Raw genomic sequence first — 15,853 nt, 5'->3', positions numbered from 1 at the left:
AGACATACAAGTAGATCATGTTCAAGCGTTAACCTAAACGGTCGGTAGTAGATGGATAAGACTAGATATCTTAGGATCACTTTGTAGTTGTTACAATTGTTGTAAAGTTCTACAAATGATCTGACCTTAATCATTCATGTGGAGACATGTGAGCATGGTGTTCAATACAAAAAGTTTATATAAGATCGAACCATAAAATGAATAGTCTCACTATATAACATTGTTGATAGAAGAGACTTACATTTCACCAGGATGACCATAGGTGACTTGACCTAAATCCTGAATGAGTTATGAACTCCTAACTATGAAGGCAATCCTTTGATTTGTATGGGTGAGAGCTGTCAGTTCGCGGACTTAATATGCCTATCATTTTGGAGATTCGTCTGATCGGGAAGCTGAGAACACAACTACACAAGAAGGAATTCACTCCTTCTCTATAGTTAGAGTGTCACACCCCCTTCGAGAATCCCTTTCTATCCTAGGAGAAGATATAAAGATAACTGATTTCAACCCTCTTATGGCATCGACTGTCCATCCTTAACTCTCAACCTGTTCAACAAAAATATTAAGCACCTGACAAGCAGTTATCAACTTTTATCTCTTAAAACTAAAACATTTAAGTCGGTTTAAATAGATGTTAAGCTCATACATACAAACAGTAAACAACTTATATATATTAAAACACGTAAAACATTCAAACTCTGAGAACTCAAACATCAACATTGGAAAACCCTAATCATTCATTCTTAGTTAAGAGAGAGCCCTTTGCTTGATCCCTCAACGTCGACCCTTAGTTGATGTAGAGTAATCTCTATACAATCAGCATCAATAGTATAATACCTACATGCATATGGTAATGTCTTGAATACTGTTATAGCTTAGGTATCAGAGGATTCAAATACCTTCATACCTTCAGTATTAGGTTTCCTCATTATCCCATCATAGCTATTATTTTGGATGAGAAAACTAAACCTTTGAAACGTCAAGCATTCCAATAAAACAAGTCTTAAACGCATTTATCATGAAAGACTAACATAAGTTAAGGAATGCTAGTTAACGCATGCTTCATAAATCTCAATACTTAGAAAAGATTGGACTATGCGTCCAGACATCAACCTTCATACTAAAGCATGTATCAGAGTAGTGCTTAAGAAAATCATATTTTACTTAGAAAACTCATCGCAAAGCTGAAAGTTCATGCATGGTACATTATTAGGAAAACATCTTGAAAACTAGCTCAATAGTAAATCATGCATTGAAAACACAAAAGAGAAAACATTCATAAACTTTGTCACTCACTATCTTAGGATACTTCCTCAAAGGATGATAGGCTTCTCCTATTTGCGTTTGTACTATAACATCATCAAATACTTTTGGTTAAAACTACTAGCTCTCTCTTGAGCTTAGCTTACGCATTTAAGTTTAACATCACCCTTAGACAACTCTCATAATTTTCACCGCATATTATACTTCTTCGCATACTTCATTGCAACACGACATTTCGACGATTTACCTTTCGTTCAGCTTGTAAGTGATGATGTGCTCACAACATTCACTTAGGCTCTAGCACATACCGACGATACCTATGTGTTAAGCACTTGCTAATGCTCCCCTTAGTGCGCCCAGCCGATGTCCTTCTTTCCTTCGTAACCTTATGCTCACCTCACGCTCACACATCACAACCAACGTTTGTGTTCAATTGGGCACAACCCTACCCGTCAGTTGCGTGCTTATCCCTCAAATGCAGTTGTCTACTTGTTCAAACATCAAATTTCTAGATTCAATTTCTAGCCTTAATAACTTAAATTCCAGACATATCTCACATAATTTCCTTCTAAGAACTTGTTCATAAACATCTTAACTTTCTTACTTGAAAATTTGAGCCTCTTATTCCTCCCATCAAGCTCAAAATTTCTCAATCTTCTTCATTTTCTTGGAAAATCTAGAAGCTTGTAACACTTAGGAAAATCTTCAAGCCTCAACTTGAATTCATGGGAAATTCTTCTTGCAGCCCCAACTCATCTTTAGCATCGATCAAACCTCAATTCGGCAGCAACTTTCCTTTCTTAGCACGAGTGAAAATGCCAAATCAATCTCTCCCACTTGACTTCCCCTTTATACTAGAGCAAGCATGTCCAGATAGCTTATTAGGGTGACAACTAGGCCACTAAGTTAAGGCCCTAAACACGCCACTTGGCTCACTAGTCTTGGTAATTAATTTGAGCACTTTTACCTAATTTCAACGCATCGGTTGTCTGTCAGCGCATAGGTTGGTACTTATCACATAGGCCTAGCAACGCACAAGTTGGTATTCTCTACATAGACCTCTCTCTCTCGACCATCGCCTCACAAGCCCGCATCTAGGCCTTTGATCACCCATCAATCTAAACTCTTTGCCACTCAGTCAGTGCATACCTTGTGCCTTGTGGCCAGCCTAGCCCTTGCCTTGGCACCCTTCTTACATTCTCTTAGACAAGTTTGGTTGCACGCATCCCACATGCCTTAGCCTTCACTAAGTTCTTCATGGCCCTCATCACAAGTCTCACACTTAGCCATTTTTCCTCTTTGTAACCTTGGATGCATAGCATGGTCAAACCATCTTCAAGCTCTATAATTTCCTTCGAAAACTTCTAAGCCCCATTTTCTACAAATAACATACATATAATGGAATTAACCACACATCAATATATCAACTTAAACTTACTTACATAGTTAAATAGAGTCTAGGGGTTATGTAGAGAAAGTTGGGAAATTGCTCCTTTAAGGGCTGATTCTAGGGCTTGAACAATGTGACGACACACCATCTCTTGGCCCGAGAGGGGTTTGGTTATAGTTGGACTATGAATTATTGTTCATTAGAGGGATTAGTGGTACTTAAGGAGTTAGTTATAACTATAGGGGCAAAATAGTAATTTTTTCCAGTTGTATTTACGAGCTATTTATGAAGGGTCAACGCATCGTTGATTGGTTATATCAAATGGACACAGAAATATATCTATAGTGTGAAGAGTACAGTTGTTGGTCTTTAATGGAGTGACTGACAATTAATAGAAGTTGGGTAATTTAATTAAAGAGTTTAATTAATTATCCAATTACCAATGTATCTTCAATTTATAGGTCCATAAGGTCCTTTCGATACCTCAACTGGGATTATTGAGAATCAAATTAATTTTGGATTAATTTGAATTGTTTAAATTAATTATATATGATATAATTAATATAAATTAATTATATGTGATATGATTGATATAATGTATTTGATGCATTATAATATAAAGTTTATTTTGAGAGGAAATAAATATTTGAATATGATTCAAATATTAATTATATGAATTTGATTCATAAAAAACTATAGATAAAATTTAATATGAATTTGATTTATATTAAATAAGAGAATTTCAAACTATAATTTATATTATATTTGATATAATATAAACTATAGGTTATATTAGATTATATATTATATTAGATATAACATATAGCTATTATATAATTATTAAATTAATTTTTGTTTTAATTTAATATTATTTAATTTTTGAATTAAAGGGAGGGAGTTATGAAAGTAACTTCTGTCCCTTTTTTCTCTCATAATCGTGAATGTAGGAGGTTAGGAAAAAAAAAAAAAATCCATTTTCTTCCTTCCCTTTTAATGCAGAGGAGTTTTTATAGAGTGCACTTCACAATACGTTTTTTTTCTATAATCTCTCCTCAAAGCTTTTTTCTCCCTCTCCCAAAATTAACACAGAGGCCACAACTCTAGTGGATTCTCATCTCAAAAGAGAATACAAAAGTTTTACGATGGTGGTGTCCAACCATTTAGCCATTCGGGTGATCAAAGTGTTCGTGAGTTTGTAGATCTTTGAAGAGGAATTTTCGTTAAGAACTTTTGTGTCTTCAACGGTACGTTTCTTTTAACCCTAAATTCCACTTTTCTTACAAAGCATGTTGTGATTCTTCTCTGTATTTTTTATATTTTGTTAAAATCGAATTTGGGACCTACTCTTCCGCATGGATTTCACAATCCTTCAGTAGGAGCCTACAAAGGTAGTTTGTCGGAGTTGGTCATTGAAGTTTATTGTTGGAGATGGTTGTTGGAGCCCGAAATTAGTCGCCAGAGTTGGTCGCGCGAAGGTAGTCATTGGAGTTGAGTCATCGAAGTTGTCATCGGAGGTGGTTGTCGGAGCCCGAATTTGATCATTGAAGTTGGTCAACGAAGTTTTCATTAGAGGTGGTTGTTGAAGCTTAGAGTTGGTTCGTGGAGGTAGCAATAGCCACTGATAATGGTTGAAGGGTGGAATCATTGAAAACATTGGAAGAAGGAAGAGTTGGAGTGAGATGGTAAAATATAGCAACTCCACTTCACCAATATTTAAAGTTTGTGAGCCAAACATTGAGTTGGTATATTATACTAACTCAACTTAACTCGTGTTGGCGAACCAAACACCCCTTTAAAGATAATTGTTCAAATAAAAATAAAATTATAATATAGAGAAACATCTTTTTTTCCCTCCAATTATATTTGACGAAATTTCTTTTAAATAAATGTCTTTTTGTTAGTACACTCTAGTTTCTTTCTTTATTTGTGGTCCACCTCCATTTATAGATGTTAATTACTCAATGTCTTTTCTTGTCTAGTCTCTCTAGAACTTTTCATGAAATAATCATAATGATATATTTATAGAAAGTCTCATTAAAGACATTTAGATCAAGATTTTCGAGTTGGATTCGTCTGATTTTTTAGCCAACACTGAATCGAGACGTGCGTTTAGCATGCATGTCCCATTAACTAGAATAGGATCTTCGATCTCGGCCTTAGTCCTTTCCTATTCTTCAAGCCTAATTGGGTAATAGAATGTGGTTTTTGGCCCAGATTTTGTCACTTTCTTGAATTAATAGAACTTGTTTGAGATCGTTTATGGCATTTGATCCAAAACTATCCATGATAGAGAGAATTTTTGGGAATGATATAGAAACTCATATTTAATTTTTAAAATTTAAACCATTATTATCCAAGGATAAAAATATCTCCCGAAGAATGAGATTTTATCAACTTTTTTTGGAGATGAGACTTTTTTCTTTAAAAAAACAAATGGTAAAGACTAGAGAACCGCGAGAAATTACTCGAAATTGGTTTAATTCATTATGTTTTAATTAAAAAAAAATCTAATTTAAATATTTATCAATTATATCTAACAATTTTGAATTTTTTTTTTCCTAATCAAACTCCGTAAAATAAATCCAAGAATTTAACTTATAATCAATTATTCGATACATACTCTCAAATATAATATATGTACATGCACAAAAGAATGTGAATCAATTAAAAGATTCTGTAAACAAAGTCTTGGTTTAAGAAAAAAAAATGGAAATTCTGATAGAATGTGTCCATCTTGGTTTGTTCAATTGTTGTAAAGAAAAATGGTTTAAAACTATTAAAAAGAGACAAGATTACCATCTCTCTCTTAAGTTTTTAGAACACATCATTAAAGTTAATGATTAAGTTGTGGGTGTGAGGCTAATTTAGGTATAGCATAGGTAGATAATTAAATTAATTAAAGAGACTATATAGGGAGTAGAGTGGGGTAGGGTAGGGTACCCCTTTCATTAAGCCCCAACATGACTAGGAGTGAAATAAATCATTAAAAAACACACAAACAAGTTGTTAGTACAAAGTGAACAATCTCTTCTCTCTCTTTTTGTCACTTTCTCTATTCTTTTTGTTCATACCTTTTTCAATTAATTCCAAATAATAAATTATTTTATTTTTTTTATATATCTTTTTGCAACCATGTGAATATATCAACTTGTATGTGAAAGCATTTAGATCACTATATGTCATTCAATGTATCAACTTTCCTTTATTTTCTTCATAATTTCCTTAACAAACATATCTCTTCTTATTTCTTTATCATTTGGATTTCATCATTAAATTTAAAGATATAGTTCAACTAGTATAGAGTAGAGATGGAACATAATGGATAAGACTATAAATATTAAATTATTTTTTTCCTTCCTCATTTCTAATTTCAAAATATTATGTGGTATATGAAATATATTATTTATTTACAGAATTAAATTTTAAAAATATGTTTTTAGAAAATTTGAAATGCATACCTTGATTGGGAGGACACACCCACAAAGTTCCATCTTTATTGCGAAAACTTTCATTTTTTAATAGATTAAATATGAGAATAGTTCAACTAACATAAAACTTATATTATTAACTTCGAAGTCAAGTGTTCAACTTTTTTTTAAAAAAAAAAAAAAAACTTTTTCATAAATTGAATAGTAACTATTAGAAAAGTATTGTGCTAGCTAGGCATATTCAAAACGGATCTATTGTTTTTTCTTTTTTAAAAAAAAAATCATTGAGATGTTTTAAAAAAATCACATTATTATAAAATTGTAATATTATCTGAATAAACACCGATTACAAAAAAAGGGAAAAAAGGCATTGGACTATATATATATTCTGAAAAAAACAAAACAAAACAAAAAAAAGTATACAATTAAACTAACTCCTATATCCATTACCTATGGTGATGTCTCTAGGCATTATGGAAAAAAAAACCCATCAAAATAAAAAATAAAAAATAAAAGGAATCACATGCAAATTAATAAGAATGGAAGAAGGTTTTGTATAGTTGGTGGGGAAATATATATATATATATATATTTGTGGAATATTATTTATATAAATGGATGGATTTGAAAGTAAATAAGCTTTTTGGGGAAGGTAGGCCACCAATGTTTGTTTTATTATTGTTATGGGTTCAATACAAAGCGGTTAGGGTTTTGGATTTTGTGCTACACTCAATCACTCGATCCAAAGGCATCTACACAAAATGATAAACCAATTCAACTCCCCCATTTCCCCCATTTTTTTTTTATTACAAATAAACATGAAAGACAGGTGAAATATTTTATAGCTGAAATATATATATTATCATATTATTATAATATTTATATAACGATACATCAACTTGAACATAACTGAATTGATTTAGATATTTATACTCAATTCACTATTTTAACTAACAAATGAGTGTTGATGTTTAACTTTGAATTTGTTATCTAAAAAAAGGCATGTTGCATAAGTTAGTAAGAACACCAAATAATAGAGAAAAAGTCAGAAGTTCATAGATAGATACCTTATATGGAGCCATCAAAGTGTATTTATAGGAATTTGATAAAGAATTTATCTAAATCTACTAAGGCTAAGATATGAGATTTTTTAATTCTAAATAAGAAAAAATATTATCTTATTATATCTTGATTTTTAGCTTTATTCCACTTCAAACTTGATTAGACAATTAAAAAATTGAATGGAGAGGTAAAATGAAAAATTGGAATGAATTAAGAATATAATTAAAAGTAATCTTAGAATTCATGAGTGTGTGATGATATTTTGGAAAGAAATAAAAAAAAAAAAAAGAAAAGAAAAGAAAATTAAAGGTAGAGTAAAAGAATATGATTGAATATCGGGAGGGGTGGCGATGCATGAGATTCTATAGGCACGCCATGATTGTGTGCGGTATGATTGTGTTTGACTGCCCTTTCTTCTTTTTATACTCCAAAAACTTTGACTCCAAATCTTAATTTCATCTCTTTCATATTACCATTTGCCTAACAAAATGAAAAGCTTAAAAAGCTGCACTCTCTGTTTTTACCTTTTTCCCCAATGCCTATAAACTATAACGATATATACTCTCTCATCCATGTCTGGGTATTCTTCAACTTGACTTGATAAAAGCAAGTGTGATCCACCAATCCTTTCAAATCAACTTATTATTACCTTGGGATCAAGAACAGCAACCCCTCATAATCGGGGAATGGACAGATAATTTCTTCAAGAGGAGCTTAACTCTACTACTTTGCCTTAGGATTTCACTGGTATGATACATTATTTTCAGTTAAAAGGATCCAAAGTAAAGCCATCAAAATTTACCTTCAAAATGTTATGATTTATAGGTTTAAATTGAACAATGGGGATAGGCTCCAAGCCTATAAAAGGAGCCTTATGCCTCCGGTTTCAAGTTATCCCAGTTAGAAACATTTTAATTTTGAGTGTGCTAACCCTAGTTAAATTCTCTTTATGTATTCTCTAGTTTGAGAATGAGAGGGTGTTCTTGTAATTAGGATTGGGAGAGAATTATTATGTGTGATCGTAACAATTCTTCCCTAGATTTTTTTTTCTGGTGGGTCGTGGTTTTTCTCCAAGTTGGGAGTATTCGTCGTAAATTCTTGTGTTTACAGTTTTTATTGCTATCTTGTAATTTCTGTATTATTCTTCTGCTTATTTTTACGGTAGAAGTGCGAGGTTTTTCCTAACAATAGGCACTTGTCTTGATCGACCCACATGCCTCCATAATTCTCCAAAGTGTTAATCAACAGTAGACTCAATCTTGTCCTCCATGTATCTATACAAATGCACAAATTTACTTTTAGTTTCACTCAAAAATCTTGCATTAATGAAGATAATTATCTTTCACGTATATATTTATCATGAGATCTTTGTTCTTTAATTCAATCAATATGAAATTTTGGCTGTATTCATTTGAATTTTTTTGGGAAAGAAATAGAAGAAAGTATTTTCAAACATAATCCCCCTGAAAAAGGGCCCAATGAGAATGGGGTTTGTTTGAATTTGAATTGTAAAATAATATGTTTTGACATTGAAGAGAGGGAGTGATGGGAAATGTGTGAAATGGAGAAAAAGTGGGGTTGGGGTTTTGAGAAGATGAAATCTAATGAAGAGAGCCCGATTGTGGCATAAGTCTTTATTTCCTCTTCCATTTATTTTCAAACTACTAATGATGAATGAACTCACTAACATGCCATGATAAAGCTACACCTTTAAGTGAGCCAAAAGAGAAGCAAAATAATAATGAAAAGCCCTTTCCTTCAAACAAAAAACAAAACCCCTTTAATGTGTCTTTGTTCTTTGTGGGGAGCAAAATCATCAATTCCCAAACATACACTCACCCATCATCAATTTATATCTTTGATGGAGATTGATCCCAAAACCCTACTAACCTACCATTTCTTTTTTCTTTCATCATTCACCCCCTTCCAATTAAAATAAAACCCTTATTATTTTCATTTTTGTCTATGCCCAATTCAACCTTGTTCAATTGCATGCCCATCTCCCCATTCAACAAACATTTTTAAAATATATATAATTTACCACATTCACATACTGTTTTTGCTTATCCATATACTTGAACTAATGAGTGAGTGAGAATTAGAAAGGGAGTATTTCTGTGTGGCATGTTAATTTACATTTTTTTACGTCAATATGAAAAAAAAAAATAGATGTATTGAAGCTTTCAACAATCAAAATAGAATTTCACAAAAAAGGGAAGAAATGAACATTGTACTTTTTTTATTTTTATTATTATTGGATTTGAATTCCATCAGGATGAACAAAGATCAAACTCATAACTTCTATCTTGATCTAGCTTTAGAAATACCTTTGACCAATAGTTTGCTCCTTTGCTCAATATATGTGTATAATTGATGAATTGAAGGTTTGTATTTGTGGTGATATATTTTATATGATTAGGAAAGAATGGTAGGAATGATATGAATGATTGATGGAAACTGGCATAGAAACCAATTTGTCCAATATTTGATTGTGTGATTAGAAAGGAATAAAATTAAAAAAAAAAAAAAAAAAAAAATGAAAGTACACAATGAGGAGTGCATCATTGGATATTTATTTACATGCTTTCAGTTTTACACTAGATCAAATACAAACACACTTCTTACATTTCTATCAAACAAAATTATTTTTTATTTTTTATAAGAGTCATCTACCAGCTTATTTATATTCCTCGTTTATTAATCACATAAAAATAGAATTAAAAAAAATTTTTAAAAAACAAAAATTTCATATGATAGTATTTACTTGGATAATATTTGAGATACACATTATGTACATCAAAAAAAGTATCCAAATTTTTTTCTTTGATAATATGTTAAAAAAATATGATGTTAATTTGAGATGCTACACATGAATCTTAAACCTTCAATATAGCTTTTTTTTTAATGAAGTAAAAATTCATACTTTTATTTTTTATTTTACATTTCAATCATGTTATGCTATTTTGACATATTTTCAAGACGATTATATTCGATATTGTTTCATATTAATGTCACTTTTACTTATTATTTCATAATATATTATTACAAAATTTTCAAGTACAAATTCTCAGCTTAAAATGTTTTCAATTCTCATATCATATTGGCTAAAGAGAGCATAATTTAAATTGGTATACGAATATATTAATGATTAAGAGATTTGTAGTTTGAATCTTCTCATTCCTTATACTTAAAAAAGAACATTCTCATACCATATTGTTTTGATTATTTTTTTTAAAAAAAATCAATTATAAATTCTTTGATAATTATTAATTTTCATGCCATAATATTTTTTTTTAGAAACATGATGTTTTATCCATATTTCTATCGCAATTGTTATAAAATTGAGACCTCGACATTTTTATTCACATCGACATTTTAAACTTCATTAGCTATCATACTTTCATATCTTGAATGTGCATAGTCAAATAATTTAATGGAAAAGATCCTTTTTAACCTTCTCTTTTGCATAGCATAATTGTCAACTACATTATAATTATGTTTACAAAATCTCTTATTTTTTCTTTTTTGAATTTGGGTGATTTTTAAATAACAATCGAGACTATCTTATCAATCAAGACTTTGAGGTGAATCAATAAAATATAAATAAATAAAACTATAATATATATATAACTAGCAGTAGTACATTAAGATAATCGGATTATACAGATAACCTAATTGTTAATAATCCAGTACAATTACATAAAATAAAAAAATAAAATAAAAAAAAAAAAACTAACAATATTTATGTAATCCCCAAAGTTCGAACAAAATGGGCTTTTAATTTTAATTTTTTTTATAATTAATATCAAAACGTCTGAGACGGTGGCACAACAGAACAGAGCTCAACAGATCCATAATGAATCAATTCCTCAATCATCTGTTCAATATGATCCTCTTCCAGAGCCACAAACGGCTGATGAGCGGTTTCCGTTTGGTTCTTTACCTCCGCCGTCAGGGGCTTAATCCCGGCCGCGTCGGCGCCGGAATTGAAGCGATGGGTGGCGGGTTTCTGCAAATGAAGAGACGCCATGTAGCAACGGTGGAGTTTTGCAGTCAAATTAGCAGAGAGAAGTTTGGAAGAAGAGGAATTGGAGTCAGTTCCATTGAAAGGGAAATTGGTTCTTGCTCTTGGACCGCACATTAAGCGAGCAGCTTCATCGTAAGCTCTGGCAGCATCTTCAGCCGTTTCGAAAGTACCAAGCCAAATTCTGGTTTTCCTGAAAACAGAGCAAAACAGAGCACAGAGAGAGAGAAAAATCAGCAAAGTGGGTATGAAAGAAAGAGATGCAAAAATTGAAAAATGTTGGGATTTTTACAATAAAGGGTGACGAATTTCGGAAACCCAAGAACCCCAATGTCTTTGACGAACGCCTCGATAACGCTGTTGAGGCCTGGCCATAGATAGATAGCTAGTCCCGAAGTTAATATGTTAAAGTGAGCGAAAGGTGTTTGGAAAAATGCCTGAAAGAGAAATATAAGGGTATGAGATTTAATAAGGAGGAAATTGGGGGCAAATATTATCAATGAAACCTATACAAAAGTGGCTACAATTATGACCTATAATTATTGTGTGTGTCTATTTTTTCTATTTCAAGGTTGTTTTTCTGTTGGTGTTTAGGGTTTTTGAGGGAAAGTTTTGGTATGTACAAAATAAACATATACCAAAATATCCATTTATATCTTACATCATAATTAATAATTGTATCACTTTAAATTATAATTTTTTTAAGTGTATCAATTTGTGTTCTTTATTACGTTTCATTCACTTATAATTACATCAATTAAATATTTAAACCCTTAAACTATCGTACATGTATCAATTTCAACTCTTCATCATTTTCTTTGAGAATTATTTATGCATTTACTTTAATTGTCCATTTTGTAAAAATCGATACTTGAAGAAGTTTACACGTTTGAGAATCAATGCATAGATGACTTTTAAGGGGTCGTTTGGATAGCAAATATAATATCATGGATATGAATATTAAATGTTTGAAATTTAAATGTATGAGATAATTAATCTATGTATTTGGATTTCCAAGATGATTAATGTCTAGAAGTTAAATAAATGTATTTCATTTACTAATTATATATATAGAAACTAAATAATTATTTAATCAAATGTAAGAGAATAAGTAATGTTATTATAATTAAATTTAATTATTTAATATATTGTTATATGATTAATTTTAATCACTTAAAATATCGATAAATGAATATCCTTAATTAAACATTATTTAAAATATTTTCTTAATTAATAAAAACAATTAAATAAATATAAATTAATTAAAATATTAATAACTAATAATAAAATTTTATATTAAATAGTTAAGATAATATAAAATATCAATGACTGAAATTTAATAAGTTTAAATAATATATTTATATCAATAATTAACTGAAATTAATAGTAATGACTAATTGATATTAATATATTAATTAATCAGGCTTTATTCATTTTCTATAAAAATCCCGCAAGTATTGAGGGTATTTAAAAATCCATGTCAGATGAGTTGAAATCGTGTAAAACAAATAAGAATATTAAATGTTTGTCTGAAATCTCATGACAATATTGGTAAAAAAAAAAAAAAAAAAAAAAAAAAAAAAAAAAAAAAAAACTCTAAAGGTCATCATAATTAAAGGTCTAATGAAACTTTTAGAATTTAATTAACTCAAATCATAAATTTCATATGATATTGGTTGAACAAAATGTGGAGAAGTGTGTAAATTGATAAGGTTTAAACCGATATCTATGATATAAATTGATATTTGTCAAAAATAAAAAAGCAAATCTCCTTTTTCTTTTTCTTTTTTTTTTTTCTTTTCTTTTGTCTTTAGTTTGTGTAAGCTGAAAAAATCCCACTGTTACTTTCTTTTGATGTTAAAAAATTGTGGGCTCATTCATGCCTTGTGTTTTTTTTTTTTCTCTTTATAATTACCAAATACAGAGAGGACATGAACAATCATTGAGATTCTTTCTCTAATGTGGACATTTGCAAAATTTAGCCATTTTTAAAAGTGAATATCCAAAAATAATGATGGGAGTGGATTAAATAGAAAAGTTATTGTTAATAGCGATTAATCATTTCTTTTTGTTTTCTCCTTCCAACATAACCATATCAATGATGAACTTATGACAGAATAAGTTTTTATTATCGTCAAATTATTGTAGATAAGTATTACAATGGTTGTATTATATTAATTTCTATGATTTTCTTTTTCTAGACTTTAAAAATTTATGTTCTTTTCATTAGAAAAAATGGGTTCCTTCAGAAACTAATGGTTGCCTAACTTATTTGACTTGATATGATAATTTCTTAGATGGAGTAACAAAATTTTGTAAGCTTCAATGAGATTTATAAATACATGCAAGAATGAAGTAGAAATGAAGGCATAATAGTTTTTCTCTTTTATATTGAGATACTTTTAAAATGATACATGTAAGAATAATTGAAAGACACGAATCCTATTAAAAGTACAAATATATATGTATGAAAATTTTGAGAATATATTACTTTGGTTCTTTTGCTTGGGAAGATAAGAGCATTTGAAATATCCTTCTCTTTCTTTTCCTAACAATTTATGGATCCATTTCTAATACATGTTTTTTTGTTGATGCAAAATTATAATGAAAATGAGTAGTGGAAAATTAAACAAAACAATTGATTGTATACATAATAAAAATGAATAGTGCTATTCTAAGCCCAATTTTGATAACCAAGCAAAGTTTTTAAAACTAAAATAACAAACATGATTTTTTTTTCTTTCAAGAATTGGGTTAAGAATTAAAATGGTTAGACAAAAAAAAAAAAAAATGAAAATTTAACGAAATTGTAAAAAAAAAATGTAATTTTTAAATAGAAAATGAAAAAATTAAGACATTGTTTGTTAACTATTCCAAAAATCTGTTTACTCATAATTTCTTATTATAATTTACATCTTGTTTAAGTATATAAGTAGAATTTTAAGTTAAAGTTGAAAAAGCTAACAATAAATTAAATTAAAAACTAAATCGTTATTAAACGATACATGAATAATTAAGTAAACTAAAAGGAAAATTATTTTAAAGAAGAAAGTTGTTGAAAATGTTTATAAATAACAAGAAAATATGATAGTCTATGTGTGATAGATTGTGAATACAAATACCGATATTTTGTTATATTTAGAAATATTTTGATTAGTTTGAAAATAACCCTAAAATAAATAATATTGATTTGTATAATTAGTTCCCAAACTTTTTGAAAGGGAGCATAGATTAGTGATTTGTATATTAATTTGACAAAGTTTTGAAAAGGGAGAGCATAGATAGTTCCTTGGGGTGTACACTATGAGTTCCCTAATCCGGCAAATTTTCTCCCGATTCGCGAATTTTGGCTTTTGCTTTGCTTCGGCTTTCGGGAACCCAAATACCAATTTTCATTTTTTGTCATTTTTATTTTTATTTTACTACTTGCTTTTCTTAATTTTTTATTCATATATACTCTAGTTTCTACACTCATGTCCAAATAGATTTCATTAATTAACACTCCAAACCTTACTAAAATTTTTTGTTATAATGTAAGTTTAGTATACGATTTTTTTTTAAGTTCATGTTTCTTTAAATCTCATTTAATAACTATTTTATTTTTATTTTTTTAAAATTAAGTTTATAAACACTATTTTCACCTCTAAATTTCTTCTTTTATTATCTACTTTTCACCAATAATTTAAAAAACCAAGCTATTTTTTTTTAAAAAAAATAGTTTTCAAAAAGTTGTTTTTGTTTTTGGAATTTGGCTAAAATTTCAATAATTATACTTAAGAAAGATGTAAACTATGATAAGAAATATAGATGATATAGACTTAATTTTAAAAAAATAAAAACAAAAAAGAAAATGGTTACCAAACGAAACCTTAGTTTTCAAACTTTTAATTTTTTGTCTTTTTAGTTTTTTTTAACTTTTAAAAGTATTTAATAGCTTCTAAAACTTTCAAATTTATGCCTAATAAATCTCTCAACTTTTTTTTAAAAAATGTCTAATATAGATATTTGAACTTGACCTATTAGAGAAAAGAAAATTTTTAAAATTCAAAGATTAATCAGACACAAAATTAAATATTTAAAAACATATTAACCACATTTTCAAGTTTAATGGTTGGACACAAAATTGAAAATTTGAGAATCTAAATAGCAATATTAGTAAGAAAAAAAAAACTAACAAAATCTAACAAAATTATTAATCTACAAGTTGAACTTGAAAAAATTATTAAGATTTAATGAAATTTCTTACATATGTAGATCAATAAATTGATTGGGATTTTTTTTTAATATAAACTATAAGACTAAGTCGTTACATTATAAAAGTTGACACTTAACTTGAAGAAAATTTTGATGATTGAAATTAAATTATTACAAATTTCAAAGGAGGCAAACATTAAAAAATGTAGAGACTAAATTGTTACAAATTCAAAATTATGTATAAAGACTAAATTATTATCAACTGAACTTCAAATACTATATCATTACTTATGTTTAGTAGTGAACCTAGAAATTTTGTTAGATTTTTTCTATGGACTAGTTAATGATATTGATACTATGTAGCTTTATGTCCAAGAAACCATTGAACTTGTAGTTTAATTTTTTTTTAAAAAAAATCTTGCTTATCATATCTAAATGGCAATATCAATAAGAAATAGATCCTTATCTTACTTATCATATCTTTACTGAT

At 29.0% G+C, this 15,853-nt stretch overlaps 1 protein-coding gene across 1 annotated transcript; it reads right to left on the bottom strand.

Annotated features, from left to right (window-relative positions):
* Window positions 1-10,777: 10,777 nt before the first annotated feature.
* On the bottom strand, window positions 10,778-11,642 carry LOC120076432 (ethylene-responsive transcription factor ERF003-like). The gene is made up of 2 exons (XM_039030253.1): window positions 11,462-11,642; window positions 10,778-11,362 (listed from the first exon to the last, which is right to left on the bottom strand). The coding sequence occupies exons 1-2, from the start codon at window positions 11,542-11,544 to the stop codon at window positions 10,951-10,953; spliced, it is 495 nt and encodes a 164-aa protein (XP_038886181.1). The 5' UTR covers window positions 11,545-11,642; the 3' UTR covers window positions 10,778-10,950.
* Between the last annotated feature and the right edge of the window lie 4,211 nt (window positions 11,643-15,853).

This window comes from Benincasa hispida, chromosome 4 (assembly GCF_009727055.1).
Source record: "Benincasa hispida cultivar B227 chromosome 4, ASM972705v1, whole genome shotgun sequence".
Taxonomy (NCBI): domain Eukaryota; kingdom Viridiplantae; phylum Streptophyta; class Magnoliopsida; order Cucurbitales; family Cucurbitaceae; genus Benincasa; species Benincasa hispida.
The sequence above is the reverse complement of the archived record's forward strand: the minus strand, read 5'-3'. Positions and strand labels throughout refer to the sequence as shown.

Bases quoted from the DNA above. Each gene is read 5' to 3' on its own strand.
- LOC120076432 (XM_039030253.1), bottom strand. From the start codon at position 11,544: ATGGCCAGGCCTCAACAGCGTTATCGAGGCGTTCGTCAAAGACATTGG. The intron at 11,363-11,461 runs GTAAAAATCCCA...CTCTGTTTTCAG, and splicing joins GAAATTCGTCACCCTTTATT to GAAAACCAGAATTTGGCTTG.